At 50.5% G+C, this 23,581-nt stretch overlaps 10 protein-coding genes across 10 annotated transcripts; 6 read left to right on the top strand and 4 right to left on the bottom strand.

The window, feature by feature from the left end:
* Positions 1-250: 250 nt before the first annotated feature.
* Positions 251-1,047, top strand: N7473_010901 (uncharacterized protein; the record flags this gene model as incomplete). Its single annotated transcript, XM_057156840.1, has 4 exons — positions 251-332; positions 491-633; positions 680-762; positions 789-1,047. 4 exons carry the CDS (start codon positions 251-253, stop codon positions 1,045-1,047), a joined length of 567 nt encoding a protein of 188 aa, XP_057005495.1.
* A 266-nt stretch (positions 1,048-1,313) lies between these two features.
* On the top strand, positions 1,314-3,543 carry N7473_010900 (uncharacterized protein; the record flags this gene model as incomplete). Its single annotated transcript, XM_057156839.1, has 5 exons — positions 1,314-1,971; positions 2,059-2,127; positions 2,184-2,253; positions 2,322-2,808; positions 2,863-3,543. 5 exons carry the CDS (start codon positions 1,314-1,316, stop codon positions 3,541-3,543), a joined length of 1,965 nt encoding a protein of 654 aa, XP_057005494.1.
* Positions 3,544-4,965: 1,422 nt separating this feature from the next.
* On the bottom strand, positions 4,966-6,103 carry N7473_010899 (uncharacterized protein; the record flags this gene model as incomplete). Its single annotated transcript, XM_057156838.1, has 4 exons — positions 4,966-5,070; positions 5,265-5,550; positions 5,625-5,735; positions 5,826-6,103. The coding sequence occupies 4 exons, from the start codon at positions 6,101-6,103 to the stop codon at positions 4,966-4,968; spliced, it is 780 nt and encodes a 259-aa protein (XP_057005493.1).
* Positions 6,104-7,624: 1,521 nt separating this feature from the next.
* Positions 7,625-10,296, bottom strand: N7473_010898 (RNA-processing protein PTA1; the record flags this gene model as incomplete). The annotated part of the gene is made up of 8 exons (XM_057156837.1): positions 7,625-7,755; positions 7,823-7,893; positions 7,952-8,802; positions 8,857-9,205; positions 9,266-9,469; positions 9,529-9,659; positions 9,723-9,888; positions 9,959-10,296. The coding sequence occupies 8 exons, from the start codon at positions 10,294-10,296 to the stop codon at positions 7,625-7,627; spliced, it is 2,241 nt and encodes a 746-aa protein (XP_057005492.1).
* An 801-nt stretch (positions 10,297-11,097) lies between these two features.
* N7473_010897 (uncharacterized protein) lies at positions 11,098-12,061 on the top strand. Its single transcript, XM_057156836.1, has 3 exons — positions 11,098-11,133; positions 11,204-11,328; positions 11,528-12,061. Exons 1-3 carry the CDS (start codon positions 11,120-11,122, stop codon positions 11,617-11,619), a joined length of 231 nt encoding a protein of 76 aa, XP_057005491.1. The 5' UTR covers positions 11,098-11,119; the 3' UTR covers positions 11,620-12,061.
* Positions 12,062-12,355: 294 nt separating this feature from the next.
* On the bottom strand, positions 12,356-14,866 carry N7473_010896 (dolichyl-diphosphooligosaccharide--protein glycosyltransferase subunit STT3; the record flags this gene model as incomplete). The annotated part of the gene is made up of 5 exons (XM_057156835.1): positions 12,356-12,626; positions 12,685-14,407; positions 14,478-14,558; positions 14,653-14,676; positions 14,734-14,866. 5 exons carry the CDS (start codon positions 14,864-14,866, stop codon positions 12,356-12,358), a joined length of 2,232 nt encoding a protein of 743 aa, XP_057005490.1.
* Positions 14,867-15,071: 205 nt separating this feature from the next.
* N7473_010895 (CSN8/PSMD8/EIF3K family protein) lies at positions 15,072-16,153 on the top strand. The gene is made up of 3 exons (XM_057156834.1): positions 15,072-15,420; positions 15,483-15,664; positions 15,724-16,153. Exons 1-3 carry the CDS (start codon positions 15,206-15,208, stop codon positions 15,990-15,992), a joined length of 666 nt encoding a protein of 221 aa, XP_057005489.1. The 5' UTR covers positions 15,072-15,205; the 3' UTR covers positions 15,993-16,153.
* Positions 16,154-16,457: 304 nt separating this feature from the next.
* Positions 16,458-16,934, bottom strand: N7473_010894 (ATP synthase subunit e; the record flags this gene model as incomplete). The annotated part of the gene is made up of 3 exons (XM_057156833.1): positions 16,458-16,531; positions 16,635-16,824; positions 16,911-16,934. 3 exons carry the CDS (start codon positions 16,932-16,934, stop codon positions 16,458-16,460), a joined length of 288 nt encoding a protein of 95 aa, XP_057005488.1.
* Positions 16,935-17,168: 234 nt separating this feature from the next.
* On the top strand, positions 17,169-19,590 carry N7473_010893 (uncharacterized protein). Its single transcript, XM_057156832.1, has 3 exons — positions 17,169-17,325; positions 17,389-18,216; positions 18,278-19,590. Exons 1-3 carry the CDS (start codon positions 17,194-17,196, stop codon positions 19,400-19,402), a joined length of 2,085 nt encoding a protein of 694 aa, XP_057005487.1. The 5' UTR covers positions 17,169-17,193; the 3' UTR covers positions 19,403-19,590.
* A 502-nt stretch (positions 19,591-20,092) lies between these two features.
* On the top strand, positions 20,093-21,960 carry N7473_010892 (Zn(II)2Cys6 transcription factor domain-containing protein; the record flags this gene model as incomplete). The annotated part of the gene is made up of 3 exons (XM_057156831.1): positions 20,093-20,175; positions 20,246-20,290; positions 20,352-21,960. 3 exons carry the CDS (start codon positions 20,093-20,095, stop codon positions 21,958-21,960), a joined length of 1,737 nt encoding a protein of 578 aa, XP_057005486.1.
* Positions 21,961-23,581: the final 1,621 nt, after the last annotated feature.

Raw genomic sequence — 23,581 nt, 5'->3', positions numbered from 1 at the left:
CGATATGGATACTTCAAACCAGCTTAAAATAGCTAAGTACGGGTTTAATGAAAGGGCAAAGTCCAAGAAGATCCCACTAATGAATATTGTGAACAGATTTGGGCTTCTCAAAGGTTGCCCGGATGGTTTGAGGTCTCTTTCATTCGTTATATCCCATTTTTGTAAGTAAATCAACATATTTGTTCCATTCGAACTTCGTATTCACAATGCAATACTCTCCTTTCACAGCTCTACCTAATCATTCTCAACAATGCTGTTGCTATCATTCATCCCGAGCTGGAGGCCGTATCCGGCGACGTCAGCACCACGTGATCTGGGAGTTTTTGCAGGCGGTGAGCCTCGCCCTCGCCGGGACGCGGCAGAACCCCGTCACTCGCTTCTGTTGCTGCACCCCATCATAGCAGTCTTGTCGCTCTCACTCCCCTTTCTCTCAGGCCTTCGACTTGAGTTGCTTTCCTACGGCCCTCTTCGACCATTGCGACGACCTCAGCCACTATCTTCCCCGTGCCTATTCATGCCGACCATTCTCCCGCGGCCGTCATCTGTGGTGTTGCCCACGTCCTAGCCGACCTCCCCTCGCCGTTCCAGCATTGGCACCCCAGCAACCTCAAAGGCTCTGGTGGTACTATATACGTGCGAGACGCGTGGATATATCTCTGACGAGTGTTCTGTGGGCCAGGAACGCGGTGGCAGTGAGAACCGGGCTCGATCGCGAGCAGCTGTGCTCCTCACCAGCGTCGCTCCCGGCGCATTGTTGCAACGGTACGTCGCTGTAACTTTTACATCAGTCTATGGGGGGTTGTTGGTCGTTATACTGGATTTACATGGTCCTCGGGTGCTTGGGAAGCTGTCTCTCCGCTTCTCGAGCCTGCGCGAGGTGCCAGTCTCCTCTGGGCGCTTGTTGCCGACAGCTGGGGGCAATCCGGCGATGATCAATCTCCGCACCGCCTTCTGGAGCCGCCGACACTACCTTTCGCACCCGCCGACCTATTTTTCTTCCCACCACTCATTTTGGGTCAATTCCGGCCATTACACAATGTCAATTGAGCTAATCGATCTATGTCTTATCTAGAACAAGAATCATCATACCTTCAGGCGGGTTGGTGACCGTACCGTCCTGACCCCTCTCCTACCGATAACCACTCTGCCGAGAGCTGTCTTCGACACACCAGGACAACCCTCCTACCATACCCTCCGTCCTCCTTTCTATACCGCACTCGCTCTGCACTCAGACTCCATCGTAACCACAGATGGAGGTGGTCGAGAGCAGAGAACAGACCTCCGTTGGTCCGACAACGGGGGCAGAGTCCACCATGATCAATGGCGAGCGAAATCCCTTTTTGGATGACCCTCTCATGGATGACGGACGGTCGAGTAGCTTGAGCGAGATCGATGACGTGTCCGACGACGAGCCATCGGACTTTGAGGACTCGCCCAAGCCCGAGAAGCAGCTGGAAAATGACTCGGAGGCTGAAACAGAGCGCATCGAAGACTCTCCGCACAACATTCGAAAGCGTGACATCGTACTGAGTGCCGGTGGCACTGGCAGCGCTGGCCCAAGTCCCAGCAAGCTTCACCAGTCTACCACACTTGACGATGTCGACGATGACGAGCACCTAGTGGAAGACTCGCCCAGTAAACCGCGGCGACCGTCCAACAACAACGCAATCGATGACGAGAATGCCGATCTCGACGATTTGGAGCTTCCCGATAGTGTCGGAAAGAAGCGCAAGCGCGTTGAAGCCGGCGACGAGACTGGAACCGAGCTTGGCGAAGACGAGCCGCTCAAGAAACGTCGGAGCTCTATTAAGAGCGATCTGAGCGATCCAAACGACGACGATACCCCTCTTTCACCGGAGCCGATGATGGATGAGGAGCAGGTCCCCATGATGGACGATGAGCTCCCTGTCGACGACATTGCTGAATCAGAACTTCCCGCTTTGCCATCCAAGGGCAAGAGGGGCAAAAAGGGTAAGCGGAAAGGAAGGAGAGCCCAATATGGAGATGAGGGTGCAGATGCTGGTATAGAGGACACTGCTGACGACAATCTTGGTGAAGCTGAAGAGCCAACGGAACCCGTCGATGAAGTCGATGATGCTGAGGCTACTGCTCGGGTGGAAGAAGAGTGTAAGTGTTGTTCCGAGGTTCGCACTGGCGATCATGGAACTAATGATTCTCTATAGCTGCGAAAAAGATGTCTGCCATGGAATCATTGGCGACGTTGGAGAAAGAGTTCGCGACGTTGCGAGACAAGTATGACTTCACAGCCCGCTCTATCTACATTTTCTATCTACATTTTCAATTACTGACGAGTATGGCAGAATTTATGATGAACGGATCACAAAACTCAATCGCGAGTTGGAAATGCTGACTGGGCCAAACCCGACGCATCCCGAGTACCTGCGTCAGATTGAATGTGTGCAACGTTACCGAGACGCCAAAATCAAATACGAGCATACCTTGTACAAGTACCGCTTAAAGGCCTTGTTGAATAAGAGCTTGGCCGAGCGTTCGCAAAGTCACAGCACATTCTTCCAGCGCGTTCGGGACGTGCGTGAGCGACATTCGAGTGCGATCAGCAAGCAATTCTATGCGATCCAACATGATCGTTTCAAGACGGATGAGCTGAGCCCGCACCACATTGTGCCATTCCCGACCCGCCGTTCGCAGCAGATCGCACACCAGACCGCCTACAATCACGAGGTTTCAATCATGGCTGGAGTCGCCAAGTATGTTGGTTTCCCGGCCGCGCCAACTTTATTGGGTGCACGTCCGTCTGAACTGGAAGATGACTTGGAGAAGATGGGGGTAAGTTAATCGAGTTCCTAGCGCCCGGCAAGCATTACTGACAGGCATCCTTAGATCTCCATTGAGACCCGAGTATCGGTTCCACGACATTCACATTCATCTGCAATGCCCCCTCGTGGAACCATGTCAGCTATGTCATCAAGCATTTTCCGCACAGCCGCCGAGGAAGCTTTCCTAGAGCAAACGCCGTGGGCCAATCCTCAACATCCCATCCATCAACAACAGCCACAACACCAATATTCTCAACATCATCGGCCCCCGGCGTCCTCGTTCGCTACACCAGCAGCTCAAAAGCGGGTAGTTGATATCAACGCACCCAATGGATCTGCGTCCACTATTCCCGAGAACATGTCGGCGGCCAACTCATCCGCCAACAACACCCCCTACGGCACGGAGCAAGACCCACGGCACCCCGGTCAAGGACCATTTCGCAATCCAGACTACGACACCGAGCACAGATCTGGATTCCGATCTCAGAGTTCTTCTCCACTAGACGTACGAAAAGCCCAACCACACCCCAGCCATCTCCTCGAACGCCGCTCCCCTGGACCCGACGCCTCCCGCAATTCCCTATTCTCTCCACCTCCCGCTCGGGCTGGCTTGTTCCAACCCTCCACCTCAAAACCGAGTGCCTCGCCATCTCTCCATTCTAAGCAGGTCGACACGATACATTATCACCCACACCACCCCGAGATTTCTACAGAACCTGGCTCAAGTCACATGCCTGCGCGGTAGACGAAGTTACCACCTCCAATATCGATGTCATGACTGACTGAGCTGGCCTGTTGCTCATGTCGTAGGGCTGAAATCACTTTGTGATAGACGTGTTTGTATTGGCATTTTGTTGAGATTTCTGGGATCAACTTCTCTCCCATTAATGAATATTTCCCAATTTCCGTTCTGCTATTGCTGCAAAGGCAAATGTCATTTTGATCAGCGTTTTGTGCTAGAAAGAGAAGGGTGCGTGTGGAAACATACTTTGTTGGCGTGTCAGTGTGCATGGAGGGGTGTCCGTTGAAATACGGGCTTCAATCTCGAAGCCCAACGCTATATATGGGAAAACTTTGGTGATCGTCACTTACGGGAAACTGGATTCGGGCGATGACTGCATGGGATGGATGGGAACGGGACTTCTTTTTCTATCTTTCTATCATATGAGGTGTTTTTGTACGGGGTATGGGATGGGGAATCCAACTCTTTTCGTTCTTCTGCTCCGTCTACTTTGCGAGATGTGACATCCGTCAGGTTGGCGTTGAATTTTTGCTTGGTTTCTACCGAATTGGGAGGATGGATCCGATTCATGATATGTTGAGGGCTTTTATTCGATGTTCTTTTATTGATACCAATTCATCTGTTTATACTTTATCGTGACCCGAGGATCTGGAGACTGGGATTGATTTTGAATATCTACGCGTTGAATTCATATCTAACAGTAAATCCAGCAGGGCATGTCAAATAGCGAAACAAACCAAAAACAGACATCGAATCATAACAATGAATCAAGCAAAACGAGGGAAAACAAGAAAGAACAAGTCAATCAGCAGAGACCAAAGGAAAACAACAAAACCAAGATAAAATCGAAACTGGGCAGTCAAGCAATCGATATAAATTTGCAACCAGTGAAGCGGATGGCACGAAAAGAACAACTCATATAGAGGAAACGCTGCCAACTCAAAGCAGACATGGAGCCAGTCACTCAGCGCTGATTAGGAGGAACTGCAGGCACCAAGCCAGCAGTTTCAACTGCAAGCAAAAGAGTATATGCTCTGGATGGGCGGCTGATGAGCTATGGACGGGTTAACAATCCTTCTCTGCGCCAATGGTAGGCCAACATCTGTATCTCGTGCCAGAGCAGATTTGTTGCGGAAAATCTCCATCCTACCAGCCCCATCTGGAGCAGTGGAAGTGTGCAGCTTGTGTCGAAGCCACGGTCCATTGCATCTTGGAGGAGTAGGGGCGCCAATTGGATCATGTATAATACGGACGTCTACAACGTCCCAAGTTGTGAGCATATTACCTGCAGCATCAGGAAACGCAACCTCGATCGAGTAAAGACCATGTTGCTCTTGCATTCCACTGATTGTTTCGATCGTAAGCAGCCGGCGTAGAGCTGGCGTCGGTACGTTCACATTAGCATGCTGATAAAATGTATCGAGATCATCGAGATCCGTCAAACATAGTCAAAATTTCCGACCCGGTATCGTCGATGAAGTCAATGATGTCGTGAACCAGGGCCCCAGGGTATCGGATAGCTAGCGACATCTAATGGTGATAGAGCAGTTCTAGTTAGCGTTCTATCATGGACAAATCTAGTGCGTACCAAAAGAAAGCATGTTGTTGACACACCTCATTCTTGAATGAGAGAGCAACTCCGCGGCAAGTGACAGTACTCGCCACCCTTCCGCCTAAACCGCGCGTAGAACTCTGGAGAAAATGAAGCATTTAGACTCATATACCATATCAATATCAGTGCTATCAACTTTGAGGGCGTATATCTTCTTCCCAGAATCCCTTCCCTCTGCTCTGTTTGGTGAAATGTTGACTGACAGCGAGGAACTCGTCATTGTCACGAGGCCTTCGTGGATATCCAGTTGCCTTGTTCGGTATGCATCCCGGATAGCCATCACGTTTGGGAGCACCTTGTGTCGATCGCCGTCCTTTTCAAGCGATTTTGCGATGTCCTCTAGCTGGGCAATACGTCTGATAACCTGGAAGAGTCCTGGTTCCTTAGCAATCAACGCGCTAGAATGCACCATGGAGAATCAGCTCTGAAAGAAAAAGAATCATATAAAATTAGTGTAGGACTATTAACATACTCCCTAACTTCCTTTTGTTTCTCCAGCCTCTTCAGCCTGTTTTTGAAAATAAATGGCCAAATATTATCCTCGATTCGCTCCTTGCACCGGGCGATTTGAGCATCAACATCGCTATTAAAAAAAAAATAAAAAAAAGGGAAAAAAAGGGTCGGGTCAGTGACGAACAGTATTGGAAATTGTTCCAAGAGTCTGTTTACTCACTGAGGATCAAGATCACGCTCTTCACTGGTCCACCCTTTGGGCAGGTCCTCCGGCTTGATTAGAGGCTCGTCGCCGTCATGAGTCCACCTCTTCCTCTTTGGTACCTTCGGCGTCTTCGACGACTCAATTTTGCCGACGTAGGATACATCGAAATCGAGATCTTCAACCTTGATCTTCCGCCAGGCAGGTTCATCGTCAGATTCCTCTTCTTCCCTCGGCTTCTTGGCTACATTTTGAGCCGGGAGGTTTCGAGTAGGTGCCTTTCTCTTCGACGACATGTTGAACGCGATTCACCGGGTTTGTAAGGCGGATGAAGATATTGCAAGAAGAAATGGTTTGAAGTTGAGAATGGCTTCGAGGAGAGGTTTCTAGAGGAGTATTTGTATTCGCCGATATCCTGTGGGACAAATAACGCAACTTGCACGGCCTGGTAACTCAATTGAAATCGGGGTAAGGCTTGGAAATGATGGAAACAAAGACGATGGTCAAGTGAGAGCCCAGGTTCATCAAAGCAGACGTTCAGCAGGGAGACTAGAAAGGAACTAGTGCATGAAGATTGAAAAAAGAAGACGAAGTTCGGTGGAATGTCCTACGAGATCGAAAATGGATTGTCCGAGGGGACTACTAGAACAAGAACGAACCGCCTCTACAGTCTACCTGAGACTCAGTTGGAGTCGATAGTGGCCATTGAACCAAGAAAACAATACATCACGGCTAGGAATTCATCAAAGAAGACGCAGTCTGGTGGAAACTTCCTCGAAACTGAAAATAGAATGTCCCTGTGGAATACTGGAACAATCCACGTCTGGAGTCTACCTAAGATCTAGTCGAACCTGATAGCGAACCTGAAAACAAAGAAAATAAAAACTCGGGCATGAAAATTAATCAAAGAAGACAAAATTCGGTAGAAATTCCCCAGAAATCGAATCTTGAGTTGTCTACTGGAAAGAATATCCCGCACCTGAACTGTCGACGAGGATGAAGAAAGCAAAGGAACTAACTAGTATATGAAGACTGGAAATTCATCAACGCAGATAAAACCTCTTGGAAACACCCTCAAGACTGAAATTGGAGCGGATCGTTGCTAAGGCTACAGGAATAATGCGCACCTAAACTGTCGATGGGGAAGAATGAAAACAGAGGAACTAACTAGTACAGTACACGAAGATTGGAAATCCATCAACACAGACCAAATGTGGTGGAAACTCCCTCGAAACTGAACGTGGAACGTTCCTGGGACCACCGGAAACCCCCACACCTTGAGTGTCCCTAACATCCGGTTCAAGTTGATAGGGGCCATAAAAACAAAGAAAATACTAAATCGAGGCTTAGAAACCCATCAAAGCAACTAAAACCGAGCGAAAATGGAACTCCCTCGAGATCAAAATCCGAGTCTTGCTGGGGAAGGAGAGTTACCTCAAACACTTCGAACAAAGAGTATTCCTACTCCAAGCCCAAGCCTGAGAAAGCTCAATCTAAGTCCACCAGAGTGGCTTGGAATCCCGGTGGATCCATGATACTACCTTGTTTCCTTCGAAAATGAACGGACATGAATGTAGCTTTCAAGGAGAAGCCGAGTCGTAGCTCAATTTCTTTGACATGATTAGCCCGTCGATTCTGAGTTTGAAACTTATGGCCCGGAGATATAAAATGAGGTAAGAAGAGAGAAAATATTGTCAACTAGACATGATGAGAAAAGAAAAGGAAGATAATTTAAAGAAAAACAAGTGTATTCATTCCCCCATTCTGGGCTACTCGGTAATAATAGGGACTTTGGATAATAAAGAGACATTGGATGATCATGTTGATGCAGTTGGTGGGGCTTGCACTTCCGCCTGGGGAGCAGCCGGAGCCGTCTCGGTAGGAGCAGGTAGGGCCTGGGGACGCCACCTGGCCAGGACCTTGCCAGCTGCGGGGCGCGATTCCTCGTCTGGTAGATTCTTTGTCAGTAACTGATGTTGCGTAGGGAGATCAGGGGGCAGGATGGGGTAACTTACAAGTCTGGTAGACGTCCTCTAGTGTGTTGAGGCACATTTCTCGTGCTGGAGGCCGGAACATGATCAGATACCTGGGGGAAGGGTTAGACAAATGTAAATCCGGGAGGGGAGACAAAATCAAATACTCACATCAAAGCCTGCACGGTAAGATTCACACGTTCCGGATCTTTAGCCAAGCTAGCCACCCGCTGCGTAATGGCGATAGTGACCTCTGGAATCTCGCTGAGGAATCGCACCAATACCTTAATGTCACGGGAATCAAGGTAAGGCAGGAAACCGTCCAGGAGACGAAGAACCCAAGTATCATAGAATAGCGCAACAGTGGGTTCCTCGTCTTCATCTCCACGGTCCGAATTAGCCGCCTTCATCCGGACCCGGTCATTGTACCACTCCTCATTGAGCCAGGTGATTCCAATCTTGAGCCGAGCACGGAAGTCCTCCAAGATATACCGATACAGCGTCTCCCGAATGGAATCTGAGATGGTTGGCTGTCTTTTGCCTGTAGCCAACTCGCCTTTGGATTTATCACCGCCCTCCAGACCAGCTGGGGCGCGAGTAGCCAAACGAGTGAGGAGAATAACCCAGGCATCTCGGTCGAAGGTGCTCCCGGCCAGTCGTGCGAAGCTCAGTTGTTGTTGGGTCTTGCTCTGGGCAGGTGACGGAGTTGTTTCGACAGCATCGATCATGCCAAACACCCGGGAAACAGCGCTACGGCCAACATCACCAGCTTCTTCTTCGGTCAATGGTGGCGGCTGCGGTAGAACGAAAGGTCCCAAGGATACCAGATCGGGCTCCAGCTCTGCGTCTTCTGCTGCGAGAGCGATAGCCTCCTCTGAAGCATCGGCTCCAACATCCAGGGGTTCATAGTCGGGCTCGTAATCATCATCTTCATCCGCAGCCGCAGCCGTAGCGGCCTGGTATAGCTGTTGCCGCTTCAAGTTCTGTTCTTTCGTTATGGTCTCATATCGGTTTCTTATAGCCTAGAGAAAAGATTAGCTTTCGTTCGCGCCACCTGTTTTGAATGATTGACTTACATCGACAGCTTGGGTAAGCATCGACGGGTTTACTTGAGCTAGCAGCGGGACCGCGATTTTCACCACTAGGTCGGGAGGAAGCTGCTTCACATCAAAGGAGGAAAGACCAATATCCTGGGTCAAGGTGAATAGTTGGTCATAGCTGGTTGGGCCTGGAGGAAGAGGTGGAATCTTGAGTAGTGGCGGCGTCATCGCATCAAGACGGGCCCGCTTCGCGTTGTCCAGGCCATCCGTCGGCTCAACTGGTAGTCCACGTTTCCGAGAAGCATCTTCAGTGACTTCAAGCCGGGACTGCATCAAGCGCTCGATATAGGCTTGCATCTTGCCCATCAGCGGGTTGCTGGGGTTCCTGAATGGGTTGGTTAGTCTTTGATCGAGGCCACGAATAGTGGCAGGGGATTTGTTATACTTCTTCATCACATTGAACAGCAAAGCTCGAGCTGTGCGCTCCATAGACTTGACGCCGACGCGAACAGTGGGTGTGAATGGTGGACGGACATGTTTGGCGGGAAAGAAGTCCAGGATTGTTTGAATAATTTTGTTCGCAATCGACTGGCGCGTGCGGATCAAAGGTGCCAGACAGTTCAGCGTCGCATTGACGACGAGAGGGTCACTAGCAAATCTTCAGTATAAGCTGGACGACACCTATCGCTCTAATCTCCGGCTTCAAACCTTGTCTCTTCTTGGAATACACCGAGGAGTCGGTCAAGTAGGCCCGATGCCTCGGCCTCTAAGAGTGGAATGGCGAGCAGGGCATGATTTCGGGGGACGACAGCCAAAGAAGTTTCGTTCTGATCGGGTCGCTGGTGGACTTTAGTATGGTGGATGTAAGGAACCGGAGGTGGGACTGGGCTTGCGGAACATACTCTGGGGTCCGCGATCAAACCAGGCGTCTGAACCTGGACAACACGCTGTAGGAACTTGACGGAGCAGATCTTGGCTGGGCATGGGAACGAATCCATCTTTCGGAGGATCTCTTGTTTGACCGCGTTCATTGTTTCCCACGTCTTGCTGTCTTCCGGGTGGTTGACACTACGAGCTGCGCATTAGTATCCGTGATGTCCGTAACTAACATATCTTCCCATCTTTCTGGAGGACCTACATGTGGCGGAATATGAGGGGGTACAAGCTAGCAGAGGTCTGCACCAAGCTCGACAACACTGCAGTGTCCGTCTCAGGCAGAGCTAAGGTCTCTTGAATCGATTGCAAGACCGTCGGCGCAAGCTCCTGCTTCTGCACCGTAGCTAGCATTGGACTGGCAAAAGTCTCTGCTAGAAAATCTGCGCCCCATCTTCGCAATTCAAGTCTAGCGTTGGCTCCGACGATGGGCAAGATACCGTTTACGATCTGCGGGTAGAGGGCGGCATCACCGAGGACGAGGCTTCGAGCGGCGTTGAGCTGGGCGACCTGGTCGACAACATGATCGGTCGATTGAGCCATCGCGGCTCGAAGGAAGGGAGGTACAGGGTATGCGCTGGGGAGGAGTCGGCGAGATGTGACGTTTTTCGCGGGTGGGGGACTAGACCAAGCTTAAGGTCTTTCTTAGCCGGGCCGGAGCGTGACTGGAGTTACTAGGCGGACAAGACGCGCATGTACCCTAGAGCGCGGTGACGATGATGAAGGACCGGGACGATAGGCTGAACTAGGCAGTGTGTGGGATGAATTGTGGAACGTAAGGAGGAAGCCTGGGTTGTCGCGTGTGTCGGGCGTGAAGGGTTGGAGGGTGGAGGGTAGAGGGTGGATATGGAGAAAGGAAAGTAGCAAAGGCCGCAGGGGTCAAGAGAAAAAGTTGGGGAAAGTTGGCGTTGCTCCAATACTCTTCGACGCGCGAAGTTCAACCACGATAACACAATTAGAAAGAGTAAGAGAGATCCCAATGGTCTCAATGGAGTGAAAGACTGGTAAAGTGTCACTGAGGTTTCTGTCTGGCCTGATTTCCGAAACACAACGAGGATATGCCATTCCATGGGCTTATCTACTACTAGGTATAGACTCTACATAAAGCGACCATAGATAAGGCCTTTCGGTAATAAATAATGAAATGATCCCCAGTTTGTCTAGAATCAAATTCAATTATCAGAGTTCAGTCGTCTACTTCATTGTAAAAGATAAAGAAGCTCCAGACTATATACAAATCCAATCTGCAGGCAAAACGCACCCAAAGAAGTAATCAACGCCAAGACTTTTGACTTCCGCCGCATCGAATTGTCGCCGGCATCACTTCTTCCTGATCTTCAAACAACAACCACCGCCACGACTCACCATGGCTACCGGAATGTACGTCACTAGATCAACATCTTTCTGCATGCTCTCGCTTCCCTTAGCTAACATAATACGCCCGGTGCAGCTTCAACTCCACATACTACGGCAAGGACTACCGCGCCGGTGCCGCCCTCCTGCGTGCCCGCCGCCCATATCTGTTCAAGAATGCCCTGACCGGGTTCGGCCTCTTTGCCTTCTCAATTGCCGTCTGTACGTGCATCCTGTTCTCCGATCTCTCCCGGACCCTATTCCTACATTTGCGACGCCAAACATCATACACATACCACTCACCCACAATCCGGGTGGCACGATACCACCCAGACACATCAACTGCCTCAGAACACCCTACCCCTACACAAGGACCCTTCCAAGACCATCTTACTAACCGTAACACCTTCCATAAATACAGACACCTACACCATCCGCGCTGTCGGCCAAGAAGAATTCTCCGACGTCAAAGTCCCCGACGCCCCCGCCCAAAAACTCCCTGCACAGAAATAAACCCTGCACACAAGGCAGCCACTGGAAGTCCGACCCTCCGGCTGATACCGGGAGTCGTAATGACTTGGGATTCTGCGTGTACGATATAGTCGCATCATTTTCAAGGGTAGAATAAGTGGCCGAGGGGACTGGATGATCCGATCCTCGGCGGGGAAACAGAAACACAGTAGCAACGGAGCACATTGGGGTTATGGAGTATTCTCGAGCAGACACAGACAATCCCTAGCTTTTTGATTGGGATTTGTGAGCTCGATGGGTTTGATTTGTTGGCTTCAATGGATTGTACAGAGTAGATTGGCCAGGATATATTTTCTTGTGCATCTAGGCCCCATTTGAATGCCAGTCTCTTCTCTTTATTCCTTGACTGGCCTCGACTTATTAGAATGTAAGGCAAAAATGTACATTAGCTAAACACATGGAACTGTTCCATGGATGAAGTCGCAAAGATGTCGAGAGTTGGTTGCGGTTACCTCGGTGCATGTATATATACAAGTGTCGGGAAGAGATCAACTTTAGACCTACTACTGCCACCGGTCAGGGCTACGTTATATAGCTCGACAACCTGAGTCTTTCCAAGAGTTCCATTGTATACTGTTTCTGAGCCATTGACTCGACAACTATATGGGAATCAAGGAAAGAAATCATGCAGACAAGCCAAGCCTGCCACGTGAAAAAGAAACCAATATGGCAGGAGAATATCACGAAAAGCAAAAACACATCTAATTCACAGGGAGGTCTACTCCGTTCGCAGAACGCGAGGACCCTTCTTCTTGGAAGCACGCTTACGCTTAAGACCCTTGTCGAAGGCGACCGCATTGTTGTGGTCACGGCCAAAGTTGTCCAGATCCTTAACCTTATAGATACGGATGATCCAGTTCTCACTGGTGAACGCCTCCTCAAGGGTGTTGAGCTGCGGGCTCTCAGTCGGCACGCGAGTACCACGGACCCGGTCGACGGCTTGGCCGGCGGGGAAGAGAGACTGGTAGTTATAGTAAGACATCTTGTACCTGTGGAAGAGTTAGTAAAGTAGATCGTTTGGAGGGGAAAATGGAAAGGTCAACATACATCAAGCTGTTACGCATGGTGGGAGTAGCCTCATCGTCGACGCGGTACTCGCCACGAGCAGTGAAGTAATCACGCTCCTTGACCTCATCGGGCCAGATACCTTCGGCGATACGCACCATCCACAAGAACTTGTTCAGGTCATCGCCCGAGTAGCCCAGCAACCCGCCGAAGACGACCAGAACATAGTCCACATCGTGTTGACGGAGGATAGGGTAGCTGACCTCCTCGCGCGAGCTCATAGCCTTGCCAACAGTGGCGATGTGGGTGTTGTTCCAAGTGTTGTTGTCAACCAGCGTAGGGCGATCGGCCATACCACCGATCTGGTAACCGTAGTCCCACCAGGACATGATCTTGGCGTTATCGGGAGTGTTCTGGCGAAGCCAGTAGTAAGCCTCACGGTAGTCATCGATGATGAACTGGCTGCCATCGGGCATGCGACTCGCCAACACAACAGAGGGAGACGAGTAGGCGTTTGAGGTGACCCAGGTGCAGTGAGCAACGAACAGAAGCAGGTAGACAGTGATCGAACCAGTCACAACGGCCTTGGAGAAGTACGAATAAATGCCAACAACGGGCTTCTGGGTTGAGCGGAGCGACTTGGAGTCCTCGGCATTGGCCTTGGCCCGGGACTCGGGGTTTGGCTTGGTCATAACCAAGAAGTTGTCCAGGATACCAGACAGGGCCAGGGCGGCCGCGACACAGACAATTGGAGTAAGAGTGAGCATCAGACGGACCATGACACCGGCGAAGTAGCTCGAAAGCACAGCGTAGATGATCACGAAGACGTGCTCGTCCTTGAGGTTCTGGAAGCACATGAATACACCGGCGGGGAAGAGCCAGATCAGGAAGTTCAGGTCAAAGAAGAAGGCTGGCCAGGCAGTAGGCTGGTGCTCGGAGACGGACGCGATGATCGGGATGTGAATCTTGGCGTAGCCGGTATCCCACAGGGAGTAGAAACGACCACTCCACGGGGCAATGACACCGGAGACAGACAGGAGAACCAGGCCAGCGAATCCAAGACCGAAGGTGAGCAGAACCATGGCAGTCAGGAGCTTCTGGAACTGCTTGCCAGGGAGGAACCCGCGAACAAAGTCCGCAAAGGCAACAAGCTGGATCAGTCCAAAGACACCAAGGGCAGACATGTGGTCACTGTTACGGATGGGCAGGAATCCGACGAAGGGGATCTGCATGCTGCCCAATGTTCCAAGAGCGTACCAAGTGGTGTAGCTGATGTACACGCGAGAGCTGTAACGGCCCATGCAGAGAAGAACGAAGACATGGAGAGGAATGAGGTTGGTAATGAAGACATATCCGCCCCATGCTGAAACCATGTAGCCGTAGAACAGAGCAGTCAATGCTCCCCACATGATTGATCCGTTCTTGACAGCCTTGATCCACAGGAAGAAGGTGAAGACCAGCAGGAAAATGGCAATGGCCTCGTTATCGTAACTACCGGCGACGGACCGCGAGATGTAACCAGGGGCAATACCCATGAATGCAGCGGCGAGAAGACCGGCAGAGGGCGAGGTTGACATCTCGCAAGTCAAGAGGTACATTGCGAGAGCCGTCAAGCCAGAGAAGGCGGGGGCAAGAAGAACGCAAATGTTTCGAATGTCGACCGGGATTGTGAGGAAGCGAAGGATATGGTAGATAATACCGCTAGTCACCATGAGACCGGGGTACAGGGTGCCACCAGTGACACGACCCAGAGGATGCCATGTTCCTGAGCAGAGAGGCAATTGGCGTTAGCAAGTCCGTCATGAACGATCTTCCGAAGAGATGAAATAACATACGGTCATCGAACCAGTCCCAAAAGCTGTAGAAGCCATTCTGGACCAAATACTTTGTTGCACGGAAGTTGAACCAAGGATCGACTGCAATGTGAAGAAGGTCAATATCTCGAGATCTGTCATTTGGCCGATGCCAAGTTGCTTTCTGGGGCGTGCAGCAGGGGTGGGGGAAGCATACACTCGTGAATAATACTTTCAAATCCTGGAATTGAGGTCAGTAACGGAAAAAAATAAGACGAGGGATTGGGTGATTCCATACGAATAACACTGAAAAGACGACTGGCCACGGCAGCGGCAGCGATTGTAAGGAGGATGATGATCCGTAGTAGACCGCGCGTACTTTGGCCGGAGCTGCCCTTCAGCAGAACATCAAGAGAGGAAGATTGGGCCATAATGGCCAAAGAAAAGGAGCAAAGTCCAAGAATCAAAAGAGACACATGAAAACAAGAAAAAGATCGGGCAGAGCTGCCAATGGTTGGTCGCCTTGTTGATGGTTGGAGGAGGGAGAGCTGCGCAAGGTGGTCACTTCTGAAGTCTTGGCATCGCGTCGGGGAAAAGGCGCCACCTCCGACTGCTCCCCGCAATCGTCGATTCAACCATCACCTTCTCTTCTGACCTGCTTTCCACTCCATATACGAACAAAGCTCTATTGGAGAAGTGTTGAAAATTATCCTAGGAAACACCTTATTCTTCCGTCACTGGAATCCACTTTCTCTGCGGACAGTTCCAAGATGGAACTGCCTCCTCTCTCCACGGAGCAGCTCTCGAAGCTGGCCGCATCCAATGTTCCCCCATCACAGCTGTATGAGATCTTGTCGCAATATGAAACAGACGCATCTCTCATGTCTGCTGGCCCAGGGAGTGCTGAAACAGGAGGCGGTGACTCTCAGTTGCTGAGCTTGTTCTACTCGAGCTTCTTCTTCGCCCATCTTCTCACCAAACAGCTGTGAGTACTTCCGCATATATCTTGCAAAGGATAATATACTTATAAAGGAACCCATGAAATAGACCGGAAGCTCGAGCCCTGACACAACGGATGCCGGAAGATTTGCGACACCAAGATCCATCTCTACAGAACTGCCTGACCCTACTTCGAGCTCTTTGGCAGACTCAGCATGCCCAGGTTTACCAGATTCTCAGAGGCCTTCCATGGCCAGAAAGCCTGCAGCCACTAGTTCGAAGATATGAGAGTATGCTTAACTCCATAGCCGGATATTATTACAAGCTGCTAATACGAGCATCCATCTAGGCTTTTTCAAAGACGATACGCTGATCGCGATCAGCACATGCTACGAAGCGATAAGACCTGCCACCGCTGAAAACTACTTAGGCCTTGACCCGCAAGCTGCCGAACAAGGAGATTCGGCTATCATCGAGAAGTTTACAAGTTGTGGATGGACATGGGACCCGGCGGCGAAACTACTCCACCCCTCCCCAATTGCCGTGCCAACCGCCAACCAGCCCTCCTCAAATGGTATTCGTGAGACGATGGCACTGCTGGGTAATGGCGGAAGATGAGAGAGGTTGTGGGGCCCGGGAGAAATAACAAGTTTGCTGAAGGCCTCCCGATAGACCGAGGGATGACGAATCTACATACTCTGATCAGAGAGTCTAATACAATGGCAACACGCCGAGAAAACCAACACTCAGCCATTTTAGAACACAGGCTAGTGGTAACGCCGGAATGCATAACACGATCTTTTTGCTCATTCTTGTGGTCCAACTGTAGTGTACAGTCGCACGACAGCCCAGGGTATGTACAGGACCCAAATGATAACGTCTAAAACGATGAGTAAAAGAAAAAACGAATCAAAAAGAAATCATTGCATCTTTCGCTCGCAATGTCGCAACTCGAGGGCAAATTAGACCCAAACAATCGTACAATAATGGACCTGAGCAATCACGTCTAATACCCTGGGGGGAGGTGCGAGTTCCGCAAATAGATGCGTATCCATTCCACCTCTATACCATCTCTTATCACATTCAAGGGTTCTCCTTAGCCTTGGCCAGCAAGAAAGCCTCCAGATCGAACTTGGGGTCCTCGAAATCGGTAATCACTGTAGGGGAACAGATTGGTTAGCGCTGCGCGTTCGGGCGGCGTATTGGTGCATTCGCAGATGCTAATGTGTGGTCTTTGAAGGAGGAATTCATATCACGTACATCCACTGGATTGCGTGGTCTCCTGCTTGGGCTGGGTCTTCTTCTTCCACTCGGCCTTGGCCTGCTCGATCAAGCGCTCCTTGCGGGCGTACTCGTGCTCGATCTCTGTGCGCTTGGCAGCCTGGGTAATGGATGACTGGTGGTAGACTCCGTAAATGAGACCGGCAACGAGAGCCGAGTAACGGAAGACCTGTAGAGAGAACAATGGGTGGTTAGACATCCGAATTCGCATCCACGTATGGGGCGGGTGTTTCCTGGGTATCGGGGCACACTTACGTTGACACCCTGAGTGCTAGCCATTTCTGCGAGGTCACCGGGAGACGGGAAGAAGTCAATAAAATAAGGAGCGGGATATCCGAGGGACCGTTCAACACAAGTCGACCGTCAATGGCAATGAATCCTCGGGATGGGCAAGGCGAGGTGGTTCAGTTCCCTTCTGCGCGAGTTTTTCCGGCGCCGTTCGGACCTGGCGCTTATGTCATCCCGGTAAATAAAGCCGCAACAACTGTACTACTGCAGCTACCAGCTACGCATCTAGTAGGCTCTCCATGATCGCAAGATGTCGTCGGTGCAGCAGCGCAAAAATGAGATCTTGGCCAAGCGGGCTAAGCTTGCTGAACTGAAGAAGCAGCGTGAACTTCGCCAGAAGGAGTTCTCGAACAACCGGAATAGCATCGGGGATACTTCAGAGGTAACGCGGCCCTAAGGATGGAATCTATCAAGCTCGAGCGCAACCTGACTGTCTTTCATATAGATTGCTTCGCCGGTGCCTAGCCGTTCTGACAGCAGAGCCGAACTTGATGACCTGATTTCACGTTTGGTAGACCGTCCAGGATCAGCTTCCATCAGTCATGGCGCGGACGGCCAGTCGCGCAAAGGAAGTCGCCCGAACTCAGTATTGAGTGCCAGTCAACTCAGTGGGGAGAATACCGATGCCTTGTCCCCTACCTCACGACCGCTGTTACAGTCGATTGCCGTACAGACAGTTGGGGAAGAGCAACCCTACACCTACTCCGCACCCGAAGTTCAAGCCCCACCTCCCCCTGAAGGCAAACCAGAGCTCGTCACCTACAGCAAAGCCGTGCAAACAGACGGTCTAGAATCACCACCCCAGTCGGAGGATGGATCGGTTGCTTCAGACAACGAGGAACAAGCCGGCACTACACGGTCAAGCAAGCGTCTCAGTCGACGGGACCGCGAACGCGATGAGGAAATCCGACAGAAGATCCGCAAGGAGATTGAGGAAGAATTGCAAGCTACGAATCAGGATGGGGCTGCTGCGGCGACTACACAATCTGCACAACTCCGATACCCTCTACGCACGCTCGATGACGACGAGTTGAAGGCGGTCACTTCATCTAATGATTTCCTGGACTTTGTGGAGCGGTCCTCAAAGGTGATTGAGCGGGCGTTGGATGAGGAATATGACGTCCTTGCAGACTACGAGCTTGGTGTGAATGGAGATGTCGAAGAGGATGAAGAGACTGGCAAGAAGAGGAGGGGCATCCGAGAGGTCTGCCAATTCTACGACGAGCGATGGAGCAAGAAGCGCATGGTCACCGACCTGAGCTTTTCCCCAAAGGTATGGTGATTTCACATTCAAATACAGCATTTTAGGGCCTGTTGTACTGACTTGTCTCCAGTTCCCGGAGCTTGTCCTAGCATCATACACAAAGAATCCTTCAGCCCCTCATGAGCCAGATGGTCTTGTTCAAGTCTGGAATCAACACCTGCACTCTCGACCAGAATATGTGTTCCACTCTACATCCGACATTCTCGCTGCCAAATTCTCACCTTTCCACCCAAATCTAATTGTTGGAGGCTCATACTCCGGCCAGGTGCTTCTGTGGGACACTCGTTCCTCCCGCGCAGGCGGTGGTGCGCCCGTGCAGAAGACGCCTTTGACCGGGTCTGGACATACCCATCCCGTTTACAGCATCTCAATTATCGGTACACAAAATGCGCACAATATCCTAACCGTTTCCACTGATGGAGTTGTCTGTGGCTGGACTGTGGACATGCTTTCCCAACCACAGGAATTCCTCGAACTAACCACACCCCCTCCATCCAAGACGGAAGATCTTGCACCAACTACCATGTCATTCCCCCAGTCCGATCCAACCTTCTTCATTGTCGGCACTGAGGAGGGAGGCATCTACCCTTGCCATCGCTATGACCGAGCTGGAGCGAAGGCAGGCACTGACCACCGCCTCGCATACCGAGGACACGCCGCGCCGATCATGTCTACGGCATTCCATCCTGCTCGTGGTCCAGTTGACCTGGGAGACCTTATGCTGAGCTCCAGTCTGGACTGGAGTGTGAAGCTCTGGCGTGTACGACCCCCAGCGACGACTGCTGCTCTCACATCTGGAATGTCCTCGGCTCAGGTCGTCTCGCCAATTCTGGACATTGTTCGCGACGATGTCGTTTACGATGCCCGCTGGTCTCCACACAGACCAGGTGTGTTCTCTCTCGTCGACGGTGCTGGCAACGTCGAGGTTTGGGATCTCTACACCGACACCGAGGTTCCCGTTGTACGGACCACCCCCTCTCGTGGTCCTAGTGCCATGCCATCCCGAAGTCTCAACAAGGTTGCTTGGGAGGAGCGCGAAGGCCGCCGTCTGGCGACTGGTGGTCTCAACGGCGTCGTCACGGTCTTTGAGGTCGGCAAGGGCCTTGGTGGACCGTCTGAGGAGGTTCCAGCGGAGGAATGGGCCGGTATGAAGCGTTTGGTTTCGAAACTGGAGCAGAAGGATCGGGTGGCTTGATGTTGAATGATCTTTGTAAATGGCACTCTGGCTGCCATATCTTTTCTTTTTCCTAACCCCTACAAACCTCTGTCCTTGCCATGCCTAGTTTCTGCTTGCCATATACCCCTTTCTTCTTCAATAACATAACTTAGGGATATCTGTCTCCATCCCACCATTTGACAAGTTTGTAACTTAATGTCGAGAACATTTGATTATGATCTAGTAAAAAGGTACTTCGTATGACGTACCTCAGGATACGACCGCACTACGGCATGCGACTGGCACGTGATACATGAGCTTTCTTGTGAAAGACCTGGCCTCAACTGGTTGTAAATAGAAATGAATATTCCATCTGTATGGATCGCGTAATATTCCATCCAGCTCTGTCCTATCCAAGGCATTGACTAGCCTTTGGATGAAGAATCTCAGAATATCCCAATCATGTGCCTTTGGTGCTTCCCTGCCCCCCTCCTCCCCCCACACAGTTCTAGGCCAGCCAACATTACTTTATCACCATTCCGAGACTATGTCTCGATCTTGGTTCCTCCTTTCTTATCTATTTCTAATCTTCCCTGATGACCATTTAAATCATACCAAATTGATCAACTCAACGCCATTCGAAATATTCCAGTAGCGCTATCCGAGACCTCCTGTTTCACGCAGCCTTACCTGTTTCTAGGCCAAACACACGTTTTCTGAAAGGTTAAAATGGCACAGGAATCAGAGAATGCAATCTTAAATCGCAAACGCGCCTTTAAGCCCAAAGTGAGCACTGGTTGCCTGACCTGCAAGTGAGTCCAGACCCTCGGAGATAGTGCAGACATAACCGCCTCCTTTTACCCAAACACTCATACGAGACAGGACCCGGCGGGTGAAATGTGATGAGGCAAAGCCTGCTTGCGCGAGGTAGGTCCTACCCTTATTAATATAGAAATGCCCATGGCCATTGGGCTAACCTATGATACAGGTGTCTAGGTACCGGACGAAAATGCGACGGCTATGGACCAAATAAACCACCGGTCGCTGTACCTAGGACACTGGCCCCTGCCCCTGCAGTCGAGTCATCTATAGAAGCCCGGGCACTGGAGCTTTTCTTCCATAAAACAGCAACACAATTAGCAGGCTCTTTTGAGGCCGCGTTCTTCCAAGGTAGTGTCGCCCAATTGAGCCTTGTGGAGCCTACTATCAGACACGCCATTGCTGCGATTGCAATCCTCCACGAAGAGCTGTCATCAAGTTCACCAGGACGAGAATGGGATATTAATGGTCCAGAAGTCCCAGTTCAATGTTATAATAGAGCTATTCGCGCTCTGCTGCAAAAGTTCGAGACAGAGCAAACCCCGATTTCGTTGACATCCATGGCAAACATATTGTTCACTTGCTTCGAGTACTTCCAAGGGAACTTGACTGCGGCCAGATCTCATGTCAAAAGTGGAATCAAGCTTTTGGAATCTTGGCGAGAAAATACGAGACTGCTCGCTCATAAACCATGGGGTCAAAGTTATGATTCTTATGAATCATACTTTATGGAAACTGAGATCGCGCCACTCCTCACCGTCTTCCGTATCAATATTCTAGATAATGAAGATATCGAAGATGCTAGGTTTTACCTAAATCCGGTCGACAAGAATGGCGATGTTGTACTCGGCGATCGATTCGAAAACATACAACAAGCCAGAGCCGGGTTATTAGACGTGATTACGTCTGCGAGTGGGCGTCTACGAGCTGTTAACGAACATCTTCCTAACAATGACCTGGCCGGTAAAAAGGTCAACCAGATCACGCATGTTATACCTGAAGAGATTATGTCTCAATGGGAAACCAAGTTCGACGACCTAATTTCCCGACAGAGTTATTTATGGGGAAACAAAGAAAGACAAGCCGCAAACATTGTCCGCATTATCAACATAGCCGAGACTCTCCGAGCTCGCAACTACATGACCAGTATTGAGTCCTCATGGGATAGTGCACGAGCCGAGTACGAAGAAATGCTATCGATAGCCGACAGTCTCATCTCCGATCACAGTCGCTTCCCTAATGACGGATTCCGACTCTTAAGTTTGGATTTCGGCATGCTATTTTGCTTCCACTTGCTAGCTTGGAAATGCAGATGGCCTTCTCTTCGTCGCTGGGCACTGTCTTTATTGTGCAAAGTGCCTAAGCGTGAGTGGCTCTTCGATCCGAAACACTATCACGCCATCTTCTCGCGCATTTTGGAGATTGAGGAGGGATATCTCGGTGCTTTGCCGGAGGAAATCATTCAGCAGGACCTTGTTCCTCCTGAAAATGCTCGAATTTATGATTTTACGGTCATACCTCAATCGTCTCCTTCCTCTTATTCGTCGGGCCGGGCTGTTTCTTATTCAGTGACTTTCTGGAGTAAGCCTATGGGTCTTGATGGGCCGTTATCGAGCTTGACGGAGTATATGCTTTTAGAAGCTTCTCAACCAGGCGAGACAGCTGTCCCGTCAAGTTTCATTGACAAGCACCATCCGCGTCTTCGCACCGAGGATATAGCGAGCATCGGGCCGAGGTCTACGTCGGCAATGGCCTGCCTAGAGTCTAATGAATCATGATTGCCTTTCTAGAACGCCACACCAGGAAGGTTATGTATAGCGCTCTTTAAGGTTATTGATGTGTCAAAAATATCATCATTCTTCAGAGAATGTCATCGTATATCTTTTAATAGGATTCGGGCTTGGACCCCAATCTTGACTCAATTTGGATGGCCAGTGAGCGGTCATTAGAAAGTTTACCCTTGGATATAGGAAAGAGAAGAAGAAGAGTAAGATGGGGATGTGCTTGTGTGGCATACACATAGACAGCTTCTACATAGCTGTGGAGACAGATTTACTGACAGATCAGTCTGAGCAAGACTGGGACCGGGATGAACAAATTCCCGTTAGTCGGAGCCAACTATACTCCGCATCCAACCTTTGCCCAGCCCAAAGTGATGGGCCGGCGAAAATTCAAGAATACAACTTTTGTGGCTGGAGTTAATCCTGCAGGCCCTCCGCCTTCTAACCTACACTCTTCGTGGTTTCGGGAATGATCTGCACCCTTGATTCGAGTCTCACAACGGCAGGCCCAGTGTGCGCGCCGTTGAAGAGTATCTCGAAACCGAATGTCCGCTGGTTCATGCATAGGCCGTTGCCGAAACGATTCGGTACCAAGTCGAAATATTCAATCAGATTGGAACACATATTCGCAAGAATTCCATTTGTCCACAAATGGGAGGAATCGAGTACAAGATGAGCTCCCATATTCCCCCGAAAATTCCCCCGAAAAGCCGAGAATACGATTCCAATACGAATGTTCCAGGCCTAGACGATCAGTTGGATCCAGGTCAAGTGGGTTTCGGGATTGACAATTGATCCCACTTCAACTTAAACTTGCTTTGTTGCTTCTTTGAATTTTGAGAATAGTCAATAATCTTCAATCGTTAGGGACAAGCATATGCGTGGCCTCGGCTAATGTACACCCGGGAATCTGGCGAGGATTCTACTCTCCTCCGTACCTAAAGTTGAGGAGGCGGTTAAACATACTTGATGATTCTTCGGTTCATGAAGCTGGAGAAAGGTATCCGGGACTCCTTTTAGGATAAATGCTCAGACTAGTGCGGTATGATCGACAATCACGATCTACCCCAGACTATTAGCCTGTTTAGAAATCGAAGAATCGATCAGACCTCAACATTTCGCCCTCGTTCACCGGTATTGGCAAAATCGTATCAACTTTTAGACATCGACTCACGAAACTGATGACAGAATCATTAGAGTCCGAAACTCTGAATGTATGACGAGTGCCAAGCACAACCACGATATTCCCCGAGACCAGAATAGACATCAAAGCCCCGCACCACACATGGCAAGGATTCTAGTCCCCATTTGTCGCCGTTTCTAGACAATAAGTGCGAGTCTAGCCAACAAGCGCGAAGAAATCCCGTACGGAAGATGTGGAGCCGCGCACATGTGTCTCGGAACGATCCTAGCATGTCTTCCGAGCCCGCTTATCCCCCCACCTCCCGCTGCCATAAATTCAAGCCAGCAGGTGGAGGTTACCAAGGAGAGATATATCGCCGGCGGAGTAGATCATGAATGAGCAGGCAGAAAGGTGGACCCCGGCCGGAGCAGTCCCGTAAGGAAGGTTGTCCCAATATTTCGCGGAAGACAGCGAATGTCCGCGGAATTATACGTA

Source organism: Penicillium subrubescens, assembly GCF_028828155.1.
Source record: "Penicillium subrubescens strain IBT 31985 chromosome Unknown utg000007l_segment0_segment0, whole genome shotgun sequence".
Lineage (NCBI taxonomy): Eukaryota > Fungi > Ascomycota > Eurotiomycetes > Eurotiales > Aspergillaceae > Penicillium > Penicillium subrubescens.
The sequence above is the reverse complement of the archived record's forward strand: the minus strand, read 5'-3'. Positions and strand labels throughout refer to the sequence as shown.